At 42.7% G+C, this 21,698-nt stretch overlaps 2 protein-coding genes and 1 long non-coding RNA gene across 7 annotated transcripts in view; 2 read left to right on the top strand and 1 right to left on the bottom strand.

Annotated features, from left to right (window-relative positions):
• The window catches only part of LOC122552562, a 41,330-nt gene extending 37,674 nt beyond the window's left edge, over positions 1–3,656 (bottom strand). The window contains exon 1 of the long non-coding RNA XR_006312416.1: positions 3,252–3,656. This is a non-coding gene — a long non-coding RNA (uncharacterized LOC122552562). The remainder of the gene's footprint in view (positions 1–3,251) is intronic.
• LOC122552552 (immunoglobulin superfamily member 2-like) overlaps positions 1–21,698 on the top strand; it is a 1,022,215-nt gene that overhangs the window by 695,647 nt on the left and 304,870 nt on the right. The gene's annotated exons all lie outside the window — the stretch shown is intronic.
• Positions 10,032–21,698, top strand: part of LOC122552556 — a 23,608-nt gene continuing 11,941 nt past the window's right edge. For 3 of the 5 annotated variants that reach the window (XM_043695256.1, XM_043695257.1, XM_043695258.1), the window contains exons 1-4: positions 10,033–10,432; positions 15,138–15,473; positions 18,918–19,052; positions 21,205–21,278. In XM_043695256.1, the coding sequence (XP_043551191.1) occupies positions 10,381–10,432; positions 15,138–15,473; positions 18,918–19,052; positions 21,205–21,278 (597 nt within the window). In that variant the 5' untranslated portion in view covers positions 10,033–10,380. Of the gene's footprint in view, positions 10,433–13,183; positions 13,381–15,137; positions 15,474–18,917; positions 19,053–21,204; positions 21,279–21,698 lie in introns of all 5 variants that reach the window. The other 2 variants (XM_043695259.1, XM_043695260.1) reach the window with 2 other exon arrangements.

The raw sequence follows: 21,698 nt of genomic DNA, 5'->3' as shown, positions 1-21,698 counted from the left end.
TGCCTCCTCTTGGGATCTTTCTTCCTTTTAGGAATGAACTGATCCTGCAACTTCTGCATTATGCACAGAAATATCCGCCATTGTTCCTCCATGGTCATCCCTGCTAAGGTATTGCACCATTGATCTTTGGCCAGCTCCTCCCTCATAGCTCCATAATTCCCTTTATTCAACAGAAGTACTGTCACTTCCGACAGTACCCTCTCCCTCTTAGATTGCAGATTGAAGCTTATTGTATTATGGTCACTATTTCCCAATGGCTCCTTCACTTCGAGGTCCCTGATCAATTCTGGTTTGTTACACAATACCAGATCCAGAATTGCCTTCTCCCTGTTCGGCTCCAGCACCAGCTGCTCTAAGAATCCATCTCTGTGGCACTCCACAAAGTCTCTTTCTTGTGGCCCAATACTATCCTGATTCTCCCAGTCTACCTGCATGTTAAAATCCTCCATAACAACTGTAGTGACATCTTTGCGACAGGCCAATTTCAGCTCCTGATTTAACTTACATCCGACTACTGTTTGGGGGCCTCTAGATGACTCCCAAGAGGGTCTTTTTACCCTTGGTATTTCGAAACTCTATCCACACTGACTCTACATCTCTTGACTCTAGGTACACCCGCGCAAGGGACTGAATATCATCCCTTACTAACAAGCCACCCCACCCCCTCTGCCCGTCAGTCTGTCCTTACGATAACACGTGTATCCTTGAATATTCATTTCCCAGGCCCTGTCCACTTGAAGCCACTTGAGGCCCATATCCCTCTAAACGTTTCTATTCATGGACCCATCCAAATGTCTTCTTACAGATGTAATTATACTGACCTCTAAAACTTCCTCTGGCAGTTTGTTCCATACATGCAACACCTTCTGTGTCAAGAATGTGTCCCTCAGGTCCCTTTTCAATCTTTTCCTTCTCACCTTATAAATATGCTGTCTATTTTTGTACACCTCTACCCTTGGGAAAGGCCTTAGCTATCCACTTTATCCGCGTCCCACATAAATTTATAAACCTCTAAAGGGTCACCCCTCATTTTCTTACATTGCAGGAAAAATAACCCCAGTACCTCCTTTTAACTCAAACCCTCTATTCCCACCAACATCCTTACAAATAGTATCTGTACTCTTTCCAGTTTAATAAAATCTTTGTTTACACGATGATCAGAATTGTGTGGAATATTTTAAAAGTAAGGGGAAGGGCTTGTCCTGGTTTAGAGTTTAGAATGAAAAAAAGATTTGAAACATCTCTTTGGGCCTTGACCGGGTGAATATGGAGAGGAGGTTGTTTCCCTTTGTGGGAGTGTCTGGGACCAGAGGGCAAAAGCTCATAGGAATGGGTCTCCGATATAAGATGGAGATGAGGAGGAATTTCATCTCTCAGAGGAAGTGAATCTGAGGAATATTTTACTACAGAGGGCTGTCAAAGGCTGGGTCATGAAATATATTTAAGTTGAGAGAGACATATTTTCAATCAGTAATGGAATCCAGGGATATGGGAAAAAGGCATGAAAGTAGAGATGGGGACTATCAGAACAGCCATGATCTCATTGAATGGTGAAACAGGCATGATGGGCTAAATGGTCTAATTCTCTTTCTATGTCTTGTGGTCTTAAGCTCCAATTGAGGTATTTAACATCCATCAGTATTGGATGGTTGTTCAAACCAAAATAATGTTCAGGGTGAAGGGGAAAAGGCAAACAATTGACACTACGTCAAAGTGCTGAGAGAGCCAGTGCTGAAACAATGGGCCCAATGGCTTCCTTCTTCATCAGAACATTCCTATGAGTTTGGGAACAATGAGATTCCACTCTGTGCAGCAAAAGTTGCTTCCCCTTTTCTGTTTCCTGGCCTCAGTTTGCAGCTGGTACTCAGAAAAGGCAACCCCTATCTCAGGCAAATTGTCAAAACTCTTTTTGAGCTAGCGTTCCCTCTCTTTGCTCTGTAGATGGTGAAATCCCCAGTTTATTCCACATGATTGTCTGTCCTTTGAACAGCTGGGAAATGGTGGGAACACAGGGGGATACTATACTCTCAGTCAGTGTGAGGTGGCAGCTTGGCTCAGTTGGTAACTCTCTCACACTTAGAACAAAGAAGAACAAAGAACAAAGAAAATGACAGCACAAGAACAGGCACATCGGCCCTCCAACACAGCACCAATCCAGATCCTCTACCTAAACTTCTCACCTATTATCTCAAGATCTGTATGCCTCTGCTCCCTGAACATTAACGCATTGGAATACATCTAAAATGATGCTATTGTGCTCGCCTCTACCACCTCCGCTGACAACGCAGTCCTGGCACCCACCATCCAAGGACAGGAAGCTGTGGCTGTCAAAACTATTTCTGGTGTTTGGCTCAAAGCCAATGTTCTGGTGGACTAGCCGGATGTCAGAGAACAGTTTCAGACAAGCTACAGTGGGTGGGTGTGGCTGTTAAAAAAAACAGATGAGTGTGGTGGCATGGCAGCAGATCATCTGGCAGGAGGGGCTACAAACAGCAGCAACAGAGAGAAGATTGCACTCTGTCCTTGTTTCCATCAGATGTTGTATGGAATGCTAGAGCATCCAATTCAAAGATTTAAAGATCACAAATCACAATGTGAAAAAGAACAGGAGACACTCTCCATCTCCTGATCATCAACATCCTTCCTTCAATTAACACCATCACACAAAACATGAACTGGCATTCAGCACATTCATCTTTGGAAATGTTCCCAGTGAGGAACAGACCCAGGATTCGGTGCTGTCACAGATACTGAACTTCAAACTGGTTCACAGTTTGTGATGTCCTGAAGATGTTTTAATGGAACAAATTCAATATTATTGATTATAGAAAATTGATGCGAGTGATCGGTGAAACTCACTCTGAATCACAAAGCTGTAAATTCACCAACTTTGTGAAAATGGGAGGTTGTCTTTCAAATCCACACTAACGAGACCCAGTGAGCACACAGGCTGATCCAATTCACCTGAAATTCACACCTTAATGTGCAGCCTGTCCCTCAATCCCATTCTCCCAGAAAATGAATGACAGCAAAGGATGGGAGGAACACTCTGTTTTCTGCTCTGTGTTCCCACACTGTGGAACTCTGTGTTAGCTGCACCAAACAATCCCCAAACAGTGATAAATTCTCCTTGTGACACACCCCTCTAGCTCTGAACGTTCTAACTATAGAATTCATACAAATTCCACAGCAGCACAAACCATGGAAAGGTCTTTTATAACAAGTTAAATTTCTCCAAAGCAAACACTTACCCACAGTAACACAGAGATACAGGATCACAGCAAACCGAGTTCCACTGATCATCTCAAGAGAGTGACAGCCCTGTTTGTCCACACAATTTATTGTAAATCCAGTTGATACATCAAAATACAAAGTGTCCAGGCCAACTGCAGCTTCTTTAGTCTCTTGTTTCTCAGGGGTTAAAGTTGTTAAAATGTTAGTAAAGAGGAAGTTCAGCACAGTTCTCTCATTTCCCATGGGGACTGAAATTTGAAACATTTCTTCTTTTTCAAAGTTTCTCTTTAACTTCTTTTTAACCCTTTGGTGAACAGACATCACTGAGTGGGCTTTCCATGAAGTGAATCTGATATTGTTTGTGTTTATGATTTGTTCGCAGTGTATTTACCCTGAGAATTACACAGAGGTGGTTACAATCGCTGCAGTAATTATCATGAAAATGGAACATATCCACAGATTATTTACAGATACATTAAAGTTATAATTGCAACATGGTTATTTAAAATTCAACATTGTCATGACTCCCAGGAAATTAAGCCCACTATTCCCAGAGTTGGCCCAATTGGGAAAGATTGCATTAAACATTCCAATCAACTCCTGACCAATGAACTCAGGGTAAATGTAAACACAAACCAGGTTACTGAACTGATCAAGATAAACTTAAACATATTGCAACTTGTTTGTTTTAACCAAAGACAGAATGGAAACACAATTTCTGTTTGAATTTATCCTGTCCCATAAGAAGGCAGTCACACAAGATAGGCAAAACATTTGAGCTATAGGGAGAGGCTGAATAGATTGGGGCTATTTTACCTGAAACATCAGAGGCTGAGGGGTGACCTTTGGAAGTTTATAAAATCACGAGGGGTGTGAACCGGGTGATCAGCCAAACTCTTTTTACAGCATAGGAGAGTTCAAAAGGATACAAGTTCAAGGTGAGACGTAAAAAAAATTAAAAGAAACCATGTGGTTCATGTATTGAATGAACTGCCAGAGCAAGTGATGGAGGCAGGTACAATTGCACCATTTTAAAAGTGTCTGGATGGGTATATAAATAGGAAGGTACACCTATCACAAAGATTTACAGGGATATGGGCCAAATGCTGGCAAATGCAACAAGATTAATTTTGGGTAGCTGGTTGACATGGACAAGTTGAATCAAAGGGTCTATTTCTGTGCTTTATCTCTCCATGACTCTATAACTCTAAGACATGGCTATTAAGGGCAGAAAAGGGAGAAAACAAAAATCAGGGAAACTCATCTGATGCACCATGCAGAAATACATATATTTGACAAGTTCCTACCTTTTTCTTCATTGTATTTCCCTTTTGCTTAGAGTCATAGAGTCATAGAGATGTACAGCATGGAAGCAGACTCTTCGGTCCAACCTGTCCATGCTGACCAGATATCCCAACCCAATGTAGTCCCACCTGCCAGCACCCGGCCCATATTCCTCTAAACCCTTCCTATGCATATACCCATCCAAATGCCTCTTGAATGTTGCAATTCTACCAGCCTCCACCACTTCCTCTGGTGCAGCTCATTCCATACACGTACCACCCTCTGGTCTCTTTTATATCTTTCCCCTCTCACCCTAAACCTATGCCCTCAAGTTCTGGACTCCCCGATCCCAGGGAAAAGACTTTGCCTATTTACCCTACCCATGCCCCTCATGATTTTATAAACCTCAATAAGGTCACCCCTCAGCCTCCGACAATCCAGGGAAAACAGCCCCAGCCTGTTCAGTCTCTCCCGATAGCTCAAATTCTCCAACCCAGGCAACATCCTTGTAAATTTTTTCTGAAGCCTTTCAGGTTTCACAACATCTTTCCGATAGGAAGGAGACCAGAACTGCAATATTCCAACAGTGGCCTAACCAATGTCCTATACAGCTGCAACATGACCTCCCAACACCTGTACTCAATACTCTGACCAATAAAATAAAGCATACCAAATGCCTTCTTCACTATCCTATCTACCTGCAACTCCACTTTCAAGGAGCTATGAATCTGCACTCCAAGGTCTCTTTGTTCAGCATCACTCCCTAGGAACCTTACCATTAAGTGTATAAGTCCTGCTAAGATTTGCTTTCCCAAAATGCAGCACCTCGCATTTATCTGAATTAAACTCCATCTGCCACTTCTCAGCCCATTGGTTCACCTGGTCAATATCCTGTTGTAATCTGAGGTAACCCTCTTCGCTGTCCACTACACTTCCAATTTTGGTGTCATCTGCAAACTTATTAACTGTACCTCTTATGCTCACATCCAAATCATTTATGTAAATGACAAAAAGCAGAGGACTCAGCACTGATCCTTGTGGCACTCTACTGGTCACTAGCCTCCAGTCTGAAAAACAACCCTCCACCACCACCCTCTGGCTTCTACCTTTGAGCCAATTCTGTATCCAAATGGTTCATCCTTCCTGTATTCCGTGAGATCTAACCTTGCTAATCAGTCTCCCATGGGGAACCTTGTTGAACGCCTTACTGAAGTCAACATAGATCACATCTACAGCTCTGCCCTCGTCAATGCACTTTGTTACTTCTTCAAAAAACTCAATCAAGTTTGTGAGACATGATTTCCTACACACAAAGCCATGTTGACTATCCCTAATCAGTCCTTGCCTTTCCAAATACATGTACATCCTATCCCTCAGGATTCCCTCCAACAACTTGCCCACCACCATCAGGCTCACTTGTCTATAGTTCCCTGGCTTGTTCATACCACCCTTCTTAAACAGTGGCACCACATTAGCCAACCTTCCGGCACCTCACCACAATTACTTTCAGAAAGCTTTCAATATGGTTCCACTGTACAGAATAACAAGTAAAATGAACACACATGGATTTGGGATCCACGGATGGAGAATGGGTTGGCAAAGGAAAGAAAAAGTAGGAATGAACAAATCTTTCTCCAAATTGTAGACTCGTGGATGCTGCAGAGATCTGTGCTAGGACGCCAGGTATTCACAAATTGTTTCAATGATTTAGATGAGGGAACAAAATGTAATATCCCCAAGTTTGTTGATGACAAAAAGCTGGATCAGAGGATGAGCTGTGAGGAGGATGCAGAGAAGCCTCAATGTGAATTGGACGATTTGAGTGAATGGACAAGTGCATTGCAGATGCAGGATAATGTAGATAAATGTGAGGCTATCCAGGAAGGCAGATTGTTTGTCTGAAGGATTATAGATTGGGAAAAGGGAGAGGAGCAACGAGAGCAAGGTCTCCTTGAACACCAATTACTGAAAAGAAGACAAATGGTATGTTGGCTTTTATAACAAGAGGATGTGAGTATTGGAGCAGGAATGTCTTGCTGCAGCTATACCGGACCTTTGTAAGACCATACGTGGAATATTGTGCACAGTTTTGGAGCAATACTCCTCCTGATTCCCCAGAGCCTGACCATCATCAACAAGACACAAGTCAGAAGTGCGATGGAATGCTCCCCATTTGCCTGGATGATTGCAGCGCCAACAACAGTCAAGAAGATTCACACAATCCAGGAAAAAGCAGCCCATTTGATTGGTACTACAATCACAAACATCCACTTCCCCCATGGGTAAGTATTCTTTAGTTCAGAACTGTTCATCTCTGTGATGTCTGCCAGTATTTTCCCTGTTCAATGAAGACTCAACATTATTTCCAACTCACAGGGTGCTGCAGGAGACATGATTTTTAAAACCACAGCCATGCCAGCAGAACAGAATTTTTCTGTTTGAACCTACAGTCCCAAAAGGAAGGAAATTAAAAGATGTGGTATTTACAACTGACAGCACAAAGGGAATGGTGGCTGTAAATCCAGTGGCTGTCTGACAAAGTTCTGAGGGGAACATTGGGGTGTCACACCTGAAAAGGTGCCAGGGAACTACTGACAACAAAGAGAGAAATACAATTCAAAGCTCAGCAAGATCCCATGGTACAGAGAGAATGAGAGTGACTACTCATCTCAACAGAATGCCATTCAGGATTATGTCCTGAACTGCAGACATTTTGGAATTTACTCTTCCAGAACTATACTCAAAAGAAATTAACAGGCAACTGCTATCCCTGGTTTGTGAACGTTCATAGGTTGATGCACTGATGTGGAGTCTAGTCCTGCAAAAATCACAGCTTGGGAACAGTAATTAGACACCACTACACAACAGGTAAAGAAAATACTTCAACTCCATCGCTCTGAGTGCTGGAGGCCCAGCAACCCATTGACGCCACCATTTATCTGTTACCTGAAGAGGCAGGGAATAGAGACCGCATAGAGGCAAAAGGCTTTTAGTTTAGAAAAGCATCATTTGTTAATGCAATCTTGGTGAGCCAAAGGTTCCGTTCCTGTGCTGTACTGTTTTTTGTTTCTTTGTTTAAACTCCCATGAGGTTTCACCATTGACTTTTCAAAGGTGGGATGCTGAGGGGATGGGGAGGTGTTGCTGGTTAGCCCAGTTGACTGAGCACTGGTTTACAATTTACAGTATTATCAACAGTGTTGTTTCAATTCCCACAATAGCCGAGGTTATCAGGCAGCTCCCATTTCTATAGCCTCTCCCCTGACATGAGATATAGTCACCCTCAAGTTAAACACCCATCAGAAGTCGCCCTCCCTCTCCTTGTCTCTAATGAGAGCAGCTTCTGGAACTATGGCCCTCTGGGAATAGGATGACTTTACATTGACCTTACTTTGCACCAAACCCAGAGGCTGATCCAGATATCTTCTTAATTATTACCATCCCTGTGTCTGTCTTTCACAAGCTTTTCCCCTGGTTAGTTGCTAATGAAGAAACCCAGATTAATTTGGATTCCTTTCAAATAAAAATGCGTTTGAGCTGAGGAAAGATATCCGTGAGGTAAGGCCGCCTTTTAAAATTAATCTTGCTGTGACCAACCAAGAGAGGAGATGAATTAGGAAGAGGTGTCAGTTCATCCTTTCTCACTTGGGACCACTACCATTTGGAGCTATCACACTGGTAATCAGAACCAGGTGGGCTCCAGTCCAAACATAATGTAAACTGTGCAAGCTGCACTGAAGGATAAACAGGTGAATGCAGGACCAAACCCTCCGTAGAGGATTAAAACGTGGGAATGGAATGCAGATCATGTAGGAAATTGGTGAAAATAGACATGGCAGTAATTTAAAGGCTTGATGGGCTGAGTGGTCTACTCTTGTTCCTTGTTTGTCTGTCTGTTTGCATGTCAGTATGTTCATCTGTATATAGAAACCACAATGTTTACACATTTATTCCCCTTTGCTCATTGTGGCTGTTTGACATCCTGCGTATTTAATCCTATCCATGTTTAATTCAATAAATTCTATCAGGTCAAAATGTGAAGCTGTTGCCCGAAATGTGTAATTATTTCCTTTTGAGCACCAGCAGACTTCCCTCTCCAACTCTCAAGCTGCCTGCAATGGGGTCAGCTTTCTGCTGTGTCTGTTCCTATGTGACCCTCGATGCTGTCAGTTATCACCGGTCTCTCAGCCCTACATCAATATCAGAGTCACTGTTTGAGATAACGTCGGTCCAACACAACACAATGAACTATTCAGCCAACAGGCCTCCTGGGAATTCAGTGATAAGGCAAGAATTTAAAAAGAGCAGCAACCACCTGCCCACAATCCGATGATTTTCACCTCTCTTCCACGTATCAGATGACAGTCCGCTTGTTTCATGTCAGAAGTGTTGCCCAAAGTCAGTTTGCTTCCAATTGTTCTCAGCATTTCCTCTCAATATGCTATTTCACAAATGGGCTGACTCTCATCAGAGAACACATTCAAGACCCCCCTCAGTCCTGCCACTAAGGTATGGCCGTCTTAGTCTGACCAGACCATAGGACTGCTCCTTCACTGGAAAGAGAGAGGGAGGTATAGAGAGAGAAAGAGAGAGAGAGAGAGACTAGTGGGGGTTTAACCTGAGGTTCACCCTGCCTCAGGCAAGGAAACAGGAAACAAGACAGGGAAATTGAGAGAAACAACACTTCAGCTTTTTGACAGAACAGGCTTCCTGTACATCAGAGGGAGAGAGAATTCTGCCCATCCACTCACAAAGACATTCACCTGCATTTTGAGGAGAATCGATTGGATACATTAAATGCTGTGTTATTTCCCTACCATGCACCTTTCTGACTGTGGTTCAGATCTGATCGGGCTGCCCAGGCAGTCTATCCAAAAATACCAGCACTCAGGGCAGTGCTGAGGGTATGTGTCACTGTCAGAGGCATAGCCTTTCTGAGGCAATATTTCCCCAGGCCAGGGCTGTCCTTTCAGGTGGTCAGAGTAGATCTCCAGCTGGAACTATGTTGAAGAAAGGCAAGAGAGATCGCCCTAGTATCCTGACCAATACTGACTTTCAATCAACACTGTGTCTTTTTTGTCGGTGGGACATGACAGTTTGCCTGTATTCCTGATGAAGGGCTTTTGCCTGAAACGTCGATTTTTCTGCTCCTTGGATGCTGCCTGACCTGCTGTGCTTTTCCAACACCACTCTAATCATGAAAGTTTTTATAACATCTGCATCATTCCTTGCAAGACAGCAGTGACTACACTTTCAAATATATCCTTCATTAATTATAAGATGCCATGACATTGATGAGAATGGGAAATGTGTAATCTGAATACACGTTCCTTTTTGCTTCGCGTCTTATTGAAGGTATGAAAGAGGTATATTGACTGTCTGCTCTCTCCATGGGTGTGTTTCAGAATGCCCCAGCTCTGTAGTTTCCAGGAAGTTTCAAGACTCTAAAACAGAGCAATCAGTTTCCACTGATGCCGAACAAACTGATGGGAGTCAGTGAGTCAGTGAGTCACTGGCTCATTACAACAAACTGAGTTTGCAAAGATTGAATTATATTCCATTTTGTTGAAAGGACAGGCAGCTTTGCTTTGTTACTTTCTGTGTTAGTTCCTGTGCAACAACTGCTCCAACACTTACTCTGTGAAGCTGAAACCTCTGAGATGACTGCGTAAGCCTGCCTTCACACTTACTTTCTTTGTCAGGATCCCTATTTGCTGGTTTGTATTTCCTCTACAGTTCAGTGTGACTAGTTCTGACCCAAGTCAGAAAGAAAGTCTTCCACTTCCACTTTGACACATTGTACACTGAAATATCACACAGCGTGGATAAACCGCATCGTCATTTCATATCATAGGCATCCAAAATGCTCCATATTATTCTCCTTGTGACCACGTTGACTTCCTCTGCTGAAGCTGGTGAGTTTGGGTTCTGTTTGATTTGACCTCAGTGAGAGTTGCCCTGGTTTGTGTTACTGATAGTGTCTCGTGTTCAGGTATTCTGTGTCTTGGAGGGCCTCAGGCCTATTGTTAAATGCCAAATCGTCAATTCTTTGTGATCTGTGTTTCAGCTTCTGCTTCATTGTGTGTATTTCTGACAGGCGAGACATTGTTCATTGAGATTTCAGGAATGGAATTGTTTCTTTCCATGCTTTGTGCTGGGTGCGCTGGGACAAGCTTAATCAACAAAATGAGCCTGGACATTTGTAAAAGAGGGAATAAATCATGAGGGTAGACATAGAGAAGCTGTTTTCACTGGAAGGTCAGTCTAGAAGAAAAAAAAGTGAGAATGAAAAGAAAGAATTCAAACAGATCAAATGAATATCTTGTGAGGAATGTGTTTCCATGGGGAGTGGCGAGACTGTGGAACTGACTGTTAAAGCTGGTGTGGATTGTCCTGATCACCACATGTCACTGACCTTTCAATAAATATCGCTCGTGTGGCCTCCTTTGTAATTGATTGTGATGCAAGTACAAGTTACTGAACCGAAGAAAAACTGCTGAAGGCTGCAACACAAAGGGACGTGGGGAGGGGGGGCGGGGGGAGCTTGTGCACAAACGCAGAAAGTTAACATGCAGCGGCAGCAGGTAATCAGGAATTATAATAGGGTGTTGTCCTTATTTAGAGAATGAAGTAGTAGGAAAATTTTATTTTAACTATACAAGCTGCTGGTGAGATCACATCCAATGTATTGGCAGCAGTTTTAGTTCCTTATTTAAGAAAATATATCATTTCATTGGAAGCAGTTCAAAGAAAGTTAACTTGGTTGATCCCTGATATGAGCGGATTGTCTTCTGAGCAAAGGTTAAACAGTTGTGACTCACTAGAATTTCGAAAAATGAGAGGTGATCTCATTGAAACATATAGCATTTTTAAGCGGATTGTCAGGGTAGATGCTGACAGGATGTTTCCCTTCATGGGAGAGTTTAGGACGAGAGGATATAATCTCAGAATAAAGGAACTTCAGTTTAAGACAGAGATGAGGAAAACTTTCTTCTATCACAAAGTTGGAGATTCTTTGGAACTCCTTGCTACAGAGAGCTGTTGGGGCAGAGTCCTTGTGTATATTTAAGGTTGAGAATAAGGCGAATCACGGGTTATTGGGAAAGGGCAGGAAATTGGATGTGAGGATTATAGAACATAGAACATAGAAGAATACAACGCAGTACAGGCCCTTTGGCCCTCGATGTTGCGCCGATCCAAGCCCACCTAACCTACACTAGCCCACTATCCTCCATATGCCTATCCAATGCCCGCTAACAGCCCCAAGTGCCTCAGTCTTTCCTCATACGATTTTCCTTCCATACCAGGCAACATCCTGGTAAACCTCCTCTGCACCCGTTCCAGTGCCTCCACATCCTTCCTATAGTATGGCGACCAAAACTGCACACAATATTCCAGATGCTGCCGTACCAGAGTCTTATACAACTGCATCATGACCTCAGGACTCCGGAACTCAATTCCTCTACCAATAAAAGTCAGTACGGCATATGCCTTCTTCACCGCACTATTTACTATAACTTTGAAAGATCTGTGTACATGGACACCAAGATCCTTCTGCTCATCCACACTACCAAGTATCCGTCCATTAGCCCAGTACCCCATCTTTTTGTTACTCTTATCAAAGTGAATCACCTCACACTTAGCTACATTGAACTCCATTTGCCACCTTTCTGCCCAGTTCTGCAGCTTATCTATATCCCGCTGTAACCTGCCACATCCTTCCTCACTGTCAACAACTCCTCCAACTTTCGTATCATCCGCAAACTTGCTCACCCAACCTTCTAGCCCCTCCTCCAGATCATTTATAAAAATGACAAACAGCAATGGTCCCAAAACAGATCCTTGCGGAACACCGCTAGTAACTGCACTCCAACATGAACCTTTACCATCAACTACTACCCTCTGTCTTCTTCCAGCCAGCCAATTCCTAATCCAAACCTCCAATTCACCCTCAATGCCATACCTCCATATTTTTTGAAGTAGCCTACCATGGGGATCGTTATTGGATCAACCATGATCCCATGGAATGGTGGTGCAATTTCAAGGGGCCGAATAGCCTCCTCCTGCTCCTATATCATCTGGTCTTACAGCCTTAAAGCAGACTGGCAGTCAAACTTCTTGTGGAAAACAGTTAAAGGTTATTTTGTTGAAATAATATTATAAATGAAGTTTCCTCTGTGATAAAGAGAAGAGTTTTGAATGAGAAATTACAGATAATAACAGAAAGCAATTTCAAATTGGGCAATAGTTAAGTGTCATGCTCAGAACACACCACGGCAACAGCAGAATGTTTTAGCAAATGCTCTATTGTTGTTCTAAACAGGAGTAAGATATAAATCAGAAAATTAGAATCTTATTGAGCAAACATCTAAATTGAGGCTGGAAGAGTTAAGTGAATGAGGGAACATTATTGAAGGGATGTAGGAGTTAGATGGATAATGATGCATTGATGTCTTTACAAACATGGTGGGAAGGACCAATATGGACTGAGGAATTCTGAGGAAAGCTCATTTGACCCAAAACATTAACTCTGATTTCTCTCCACAGACACTGCAAGACCTGCTGAGCTCTTCCAGCAATTTCTGTTTTTTTTTTGTTACCAATATGGACTGGTAGAGTTAAAGGTCATCCTTTTTTGTAACTTTTGTGCAATTTTCCTTTGTCAGGACCTGGAATGAGAAATCAGAGGGAAAGCTCATATGACAAATTATAACATGGGAATTCGAGAAGGGCATTGGAACGAAATGAGAACTCTCTGTGTGAGAGATGGATTGAGAAGCATTGTGCTTTTGAGAGTCAATAATCCTAAGAAAAGCCGAACTGTTTGAAATGAAACTCAGCTGAATTACTCTTACAAAACTGTGTATGTGTCTACTTTAAAACCGAACAAAACTTGGCAATGTATTCTCAGCATAAAGAGACGTCAAAATTAACCTTACAGTATGGAAAGAACAAGAGTTAGAAGCATGTCATGGTCATTTCAAAAACACAAACCAGAAAGTAAAAACAATTCCATTAGTTTACATATTGCAGTCAGAAATTCATAGTTAAAATTCCTAGATTTATGTTATCAACTCAAAATGTTAAAGTGCATGAAAATGTTGAGCAGTGATAATGAAAAGTATAAGTCATTACTGATACCACATCTGGAGTATTGCAGGCAATTTCAGTCTCTTATTTGAGGATGGATGTAGTTGAATTGGAGGCAGATCAGAGAAGGTTCATGAGATTGATTCCAGAGATGAAATGCTTGCCTTATAAAGACAGATTGAGCAATTTAGGTTGATACCCTCTGGAGTTCAGTAGAATGACAGGAGATCTAATGGGTGTATATAAAGTACTGAAAGGGATTGGCAAAGGAGACTCAAGGCAGATGGGTCCCCTTGTGAGGCAATCTCAAATTAAAGATCATTGTTTTTGGTTAAGGGGTGGCAGATTTAAAACAGAGATGATGGGAAATTATTTCCTCAAAGTGTCATGAATGTGTGAGATCACTGCTCCAGAGTATGGTGGACGTTGGGACAGTGAGCAAATTGAAGGAGGAGATGGACAGATTTTTAATTACCAATGGGTGGAAAAGTTATGGAGCCTGGGCAGTAAAGTGGAGTTAACTCCGAGATGAGATCAGCCATGATGGTTTTAACTGATACAGCAGGCACAGGGGCTGAATGGCCTCTTCTTGCTCCTAGATTTTATGTTATTTCATCTGCACCATTACAATTTTGCAATTCTGCAAGTCTGAGAGGGAGGATGTAAATGCTGGAGACAAGATATCTCATTTCTGAGGATCTTTTCCTTCATCAGAAAATGAACTTTAACACATATTTTTGAAACTTGCTGGAATACCCCCACCCTCCCACCACCACCACCCCACTTGCTTGAATGGTTACAGCTTCTACTGCACTCAGGTACCTTGACACCATTCAGGAGAAAGCAGCAAACATGATTGACTTCAGACAGAGCTTTCATTAGATAGGGTCATTATCGAGGGCCAGTTGATACTGTGGGTTGATCAGACAGTACCGAGGGTGTAGTGAGATGGAGGAATAGAATTATATCTTTTTCATCTTATTTAAATTACACTACAAGATATAAGATAGAAGACAAACTGGGGTTATTTTCCTCAGAGCAGAGGAGATTGAGAAGTTACAGGGAGAAGTAAGAGGGGCAGAGAAAGTTTAGACTGAAATTGATGTTTCCCTGTGACAGAGGGATGAATGACCAGGGACATAGGTTTCAAGTTAGGTGCAGAAAGTTTAGACGAGATTTAGGGAAATATGGAATCACCCAGAGGGTGGTGGGTCTCTGGAACCCACTGCCTGTTAGGGTGGGAGAGGCAAAAATCCTCAGCATATTGAATAATTGTTTGTATGTGCACTTGTGATGCCAAGACATGCAATGCTGTGGTCCATGTTGGGGAAAGTGGGATTATCATTGTGAGAAAATTGTTTTTGACTGGTGTGGATGGCATGGGTTGAAGGCCCTTTTTCTGTTCTGTTGATCCTTATGTCTCAATGACTCTAAGACATAAATTCATGGTTATTTGCTCTTTTTTTAGTTCTTGCTCTTCCATCCACAAAAGATTGATGATGTCTAAATGAGATTTCTTTCCCCTAACAGCAAAGAGACCAGTTCTGCTCCAGTCTCCAGCAGTACACAGTGTGATACAGGGTAGCTCTGTCAGATTCCAGTGTAGCATGGAGAATGCCAATGTCAGCAAACTCATTGTTACTTGGTTCAAGCAAGGATCCAAAAGACAGGAGCTGCTAACATCTGATTCACACGACAATGTCCACCGTAACCCAGGAGTGACAGCACGCTTCCAACCTTTCAGGGATGTCTCCAATAACAGCTACATCCTGAACATCACAAATGTACAACTCAATGACAATGCTGTCTATGTTTGTAGTGTGCAGGGATCGATCTACGGGGCAGGAACCCAGCTGAATGTAACCAGTAAGTAAATATTCGATCCCACTCGCAGGCTCACAGGGACAGCACTATCACAAGCACCAGACCAATCAGCAAGGGAAGGGTTTGGTGTGGGTTTGGTGGGGCTGGGGGAAGGTAACAGGAGGGGGAGATGGAAACCCCTACAAGTAGCCTCCTCACACTCTGGGGGTTTGTCAGAAGAGCAGAATTGCACCTGCTGCAGAAATGCTCAAGCTCTCTCCAACCTTGGTGGGTGGGAATACAATTCACAGTTTGGCTGAAGACTGCTCTTCGACAAAGAAAGGTGAACCGTTGTGTTGTATAAAACATAGCAAGACCTTCCACTTGGATGTGGAGGCTTCATGGAGGCACAGCCACTTATTTGTGAGGGATAGAGAAGAAGGGAAAGGTTTCCTCCAGGGAAATGGGAAGGAGTGGCTGGTGAGAGATGGCACAATGGTTCAGCAGGATTGCTAAGCACTGAGCCATGGTGCCTTGGGACGAATGGCCTCTTTCCACACTCTGGGGATGCTATTATTTTGAGGAATAAGTTGTATAACAAGACAATCAAGCATTTGACATGTGGTTTTAATGGGAATAAATTTGGTGTGACACTAACATAAAAAGGCCATTGTGGTGCAGTTGTAGTGTTGCGGCCTCTGAGACAGGAGGCCAGCATTCAAGTCCCACCTACACCTGAGGTTGTAGTAACATAGACAGCGAAGACTATGAGAATCTTTTCCTCACAATACACATGTTGAAGGAGGTATAAGTTTAAGGGGAGGAGTAAGTGGCTTAGAGGAGATCTAAGGATTTTTTTTTCCCCAAAGTGGATGATAGAAATATGGAAGGTTCTGCCTAAGAGCGGTGGGGTGGGGGGGAGAGGTATAGAGGCACATACTCTCACCACATTGAAGAAACTTCTGGATGGGCACTTCAAATGTCAGGGTACAGTCAGTGATGGACCAGGCACAGGTAAATGGGATTAGTGTAGTTTAGTGTTTATTGATCAGCATGGAGATGGTGGACCAAAGGGCCTTTTTAAGACCAGAAGATCATAAGACATAGGAGCAGAAATTAGGCCATTGAGTCTTCTCTACATTCAATTGTGGCCGATAAGTTTCTCAATCCCATTCTTCTGCTTTCTTCCCGTAACGCTTGATTCCCTTGAAAATGAAGAACTTATCTATCTCTGTCTTAAATATACTCAATGACCTGGCCTCCACAGCTTTCTATGGCAATGAATTCCATCGATTCACCACTCTGTGGCTGCAAACATTTCTCCTTACCTCCATTCTAAAAGGAGTTCCCTTTACTCTAAGACTGTGCCCTCAGATCCTAATCTCTCTGACCAATGGAAACATGTTCCCACATCTACTCTGTCCATGCCATTCGGTATTCTGTACGTTTCAATTAGATCCCACCTCATCCTTCTAAACTTCATTGAGTATAAACCCAGAGTACTCAAAAGTTATGTTAAGCTTTTGATTCCTGGAATATTTTTGTGAATCTTCTCTGAACACGCTCCAAGGCCTGTACTTCCTTCCTTAGATATGGGGCCCAAAACTGCACACAATATTCCAAATGTGGTCTGACCAGAGCCCTATAGAGCCTCAGAAGTACATCCTGCTTTTATATTCTATGCTGCATGACTATATGATCTTCCTAACCGCATATGTACATTGCCATTTCCGACGAGTGTCTGTCACATTAAGGGAGGCGTCACTGCTTGCTCAGACATGACTGTCGACCAGAATAACTGCCAGGGGCCAGCATCAAAAGGAAGGCTGACCATTGGCTGCTGGAGCACCTGCAGAGAGAAATTAGTGTTTTCCAAGACACTGGGTGCTTACATCTGTCCCTCGTGGGGAAATGGAAGATTTTCCACCTTAGGAGCAAAGGAAATGCCAATGTGCTGATAAAAGTCCTTATGAGATCGAGTATAGAGGGACCACTGGTGAAGGTTTACTCAGAGACTGGACTTGGAATGGGTCTGCTCAGAGTTCAGCTCCTTTCAAGCTGCATTGACCAAGGGTTCAGCTGGGAGCAAAATATACACCTCAATAGAGAAAAAAGCAGCACAGAAAGACTAGAGCAAGGCTGAAACAAACAATTGGTGGAGATGTTTTCCAAGAGGTATATGGTTAGTTTATTAATCCAGAGATATTGGCAATGTCCTGGGGACATGGGTATGAATCCCACCACAGAAGATGCTGGCATTTGAACTCAATAAAAATCTCAAATTGAGAATTGAATGATGACAATAAAACTGTTGTTTACTGTCAGAAAGAACCCATCTGGTTCATTTATGTCCCTTTGGGAAGGAAGATTATCGACCATAAGATATATGAGCAGAATTAGGCCATTTGGCCTATCGAGTTTGCTCCACCATTGCTGTCCTCACCTGATCTGGCCTACATATGACTCCAGACTCACAGCAATGTGGATTACTTTCAACTGCCCTCTGGGTAATTGGGGAAGGGCAATAAATGCTTGCCCTGTAGGTTTTAAATGCAGATTAGGGTGAAAAGAAAGAGAAGGTATATGACTGGAACAGAGTCAGCCAGGTGGACCTCAGAATTCTCTGATTGGGACTGTTAATCTGGTCCAACCAGGGAGTTCATGCTGGCAGATAGAAACAGGAGTGCCGGGGTTGTGTTCACTCTGCAAGCTGGCTCTAAGGGAGCTGGATCAGTGTCAAATATGATAGACATGTAAATAAAGGGTGACTTGTTGACAGGATATCACCTCTGTAGAGTTATTTCACAGGGAATGTGAGCATCTTTTGTCAAAATCTTTGTGATTTCATATTGATGATTTAATGGAATCTTCAACAGAGAAAAAGGGAACAGATTGCTCAGGATGCATCTTCGTGATGGGAGATGTTAGGATTGTGGGGAATAGGGACTGTCAAATTTTAACTGCATTTACTAACTTCCTTTCAGTACAGATGCACCTCCCCATTTCTTTCCAAGTTTATTTCTTTACTTGTGTGAATTTTGATGATATACATTTTGATGGTATCTTTCAGATCAGTAGATTACAAACGTCAACACTCTTTTAACCATCAAGAAAATCTTGTAAAGTGATTCAGACAGTGTGGAAACAGGCCATTCAGCCCTTTGGGTCTGCACTGGCCCTCTGAAGAACATCCCACCCAAACCCAGACCCTCCCACCTTATCCCTCCATTGATGTGAATGATCGAGAAGGGAGTTAGAAGGTAGACATTGATCACCCCATCCTCACCTATAGAGCCGAAAGAGAGTTGGTTGTAATTGTTGGAGGCAGTCATCTTGGGTCCAGGAGACCTCTGTGTGAGTTCCTCAGGGTAGTGTCCGAGGGCCAACTATCTTCAACTGATTTATCTTCCTTCGAGCATAAAGTCAGACATCCCAGAAGTCAATAAAGAAAAGGTCAGGATTGGGTTCATTCTTTTTCCTGTGGTTGATCTGTTTCTCTGTTTGCAGCTCCTGCAGTGGGAATGAACAGAGAGCTGTGGATTGTCTGGATCACTGTGGGGGCTGTACTGGGAGCTATTGTCATCGCTGGAGCCGCTGTTCTCTTCTGTATCAGACGCACTCGGTGTCAGAAACTGTCATCCTGTAGGTGGAAATCAATCTTTCACTGAAAAGGCCACTTGGGGAGAAGTTTGTCTCATTATTGAAGGTGGAGGAAGAGGCGGGGAAGAGAAATGTTGGAAGCATCAGAGGCAGCCTCTGTGAAGAAAGAAAGAGAGATCAAGTTGCTTTTTTCATCAAAAATGCAAGATTTTAGAGATGGAGAGTTGTTCACAGAAGTACACAACCAAAGGAAAGGGCTAATGCTGTCTCATGTCTGAAAGTCCAATTGCATTTCTGATTTTATTTTAGAATTCCCGTATCTGCAGCACTTTAACATTCAGTCCCTCCACCACTGACCCTCAGTCACAGCAGTGAGTATTATCTTTAAGAAATTCAACAAAGACCTTCAGATGGCACATTCCAAACACAAGGCCACTTCCATCTAGAAGGACGAGGGCAGTAAACATATTGAAATACCACCTGCTATAAGTTCCCGTCCAAGCCACTCACCAACCCAACATGGAAATAAATCCTAGAATTCCTTCCCGAAGGGCATTGTGGGTCAACTTACAGTTCAGGGATGGCAGCAGTTTAAGAAATTCTCTCTCTGGTCACCCTTTTGTCTTTGATGTATTTGTGGAATCCCTTTAGATTCTCCTTAATTGTATTTTCCGAAACTATCTCATGTCTCCTTTTTGCCCTCCTGACTTCACTCTTAAGAATACTCGACTGCCTTTATTCTCTTTTAGATATTCACTCAATCACTGTTGTTTATTCCTGACATATGCTTCCTTCTTATTCTTAACGAAAATGTCAATTTCTTGAGTCACTCAGCATTCCCTAGACTTCCCAGCTTTGCCCTTCAGCAGGAACATACTGTCTCTGGACTCCCATCATTTCATTTTTGAAAGCTGTACATTTTCCAGCCATCCCTTTACCTGCGAATACTGCCCGAATCAACTTTTGAAACTTCTGGCTTAATACTGTCAAGATTGGTATGCCTCCAATTTAACTTTTAGATCCAGTCAATCCTTTTCCAATATTATTTTAAAACAAATAGAATTACGGTTGCTAGTCTCAAAGTGTTCTCCCACTGACACCTCAGTCACCTACTCTGCCTTATTTCCCAAGAGCAGGTCAATTTTTTTGCCTTGTCTAGTAGGTACACCCACATACTGAATCAGAATTTTTATTTTTGCGTTTACTTAACAAATTGCTCTCCATCCAAACCCTTAACACATTGGCAGTCCAGTCTATGTTTAAAATCCCCTACCATAACCACACTATTATTCTTGCAGATAACTGTGATCTCTGTACAAATGTGATTCTCAATTCCATGCTGACTCTATATTATAATTCTAATAAGTTAATCATCCCTTTCTTGTTTCTCTGTTCCACTCAAATAACTTCCCAGGAATGTCCTCTCTACATGCAGCTGTAATGTTATCCCTAATCAAAAATGTCACTGCTTCTCTTCTCTTGCCCCCTTCCTATCCTTCCAGTAAGATCTAAACCCTGGAACATTAAGCAGCCTGTCCTGTCCAACCTTGAGCCACATCGCTGTAATTGCTGTAATATCCCAGTCCCATGTTTCCAACCATGCCCTGAGTTCATCTACTTTACTTGTTCGGCCTCTTGCAGTTTAATTTATCAGTCCTACCTTGGTCTCTGCTTTGTTCCTGCCTGTCCTGACCGTTTGACTCATTCCTTTTCCCAACTATACTAGTCTCAGACTGATCTCTTTTCTCATTATCTCCTGAGGTCCCACCCTACCCCCTTACAAGTTTAAATGCATTAGCAAATCTCCCTGCCAGTATATTAGTCCCCTTCCAATTTAGGTGCAATCTAATCTTCTTATACAGGTCACTTCTACCCAGAAGAGATTCCAGTGATCCAAAGATATGAATCTTGTTCCCCTGCACCAATGTAGAATTAATTTACAGAGGAAGAGGTGAATGTGGGTACAGTTACATCAATTAAAAGACATTTAGATAAGTACATGAATGAGAAATTTTTGGAGAGATATGGATCAAGTCGAACTAGTTTAATTTGGGATTAAGATGGGCATGGACTGCTTGGACTGAAGGGTGTGTTTCTGTGCTGCATGTCTCTATGACTATTTGAGTGCAACAGAGCTTGATGTTTCTGTCCTTTTGTCTATCCTCAGTCTTGGTGACCTTTTTTTCTCTTACAGCCTCAGCTACTCGTTCAGTTGATACTTTGCCAACCCTGGATTGTGAACCCACCCCTCTTTCTGGAAACACACAGGTTGGTTGGGTTGTTTTGTGCCAGGTGTTTTGCAGCTCATTCAGCTCGATGTTTCAGATGGGGCAGCAAAGCAATGCTCATGGTGTTCGTCACTCCGTGTGCCATCTGTGGACATTTCTGGAGGCCTTTTTTCTTGTCTTGCCCCGTGATTGAAGTGTGGTGTTCCTCATACTGTTTTGAACTGATTGTCTCCCCATAATGGAGGCAGACACTGTTATATGACTCTGAAAGAAGCAGTATTTGATCCGTGGGTATACATTCACTGTCATGTTGCAGTGTTGTGTTGAACTAGGAGAAAGTGAGGACTTCAGATGCTGGAGATCAGAGCTGAAAAATGTGTTGCTGGAAAAGCGCAGCAGGTCAGGCAGCATCCAAGGAGCAGGAGAATCGACGTTTCGGGCATAAGCCCTTCTTCAGGAA

Source organism: Chiloscyllium plagiosum, chromosome 9, assembly GCF_004010195.1.
Source record: "Chiloscyllium plagiosum isolate BGI_BamShark_2017 chromosome 9, ASM401019v2, whole genome shotgun sequence".
Lineage (NCBI taxonomy): Eukaryota > Metazoa > Chordata > Chondrichthyes > Orectolobiformes > Hemiscylliidae > Chiloscyllium > Chiloscyllium plagiosum.
This window is presented reverse-complemented; position numbering and strand designations above follow the sequence as displayed.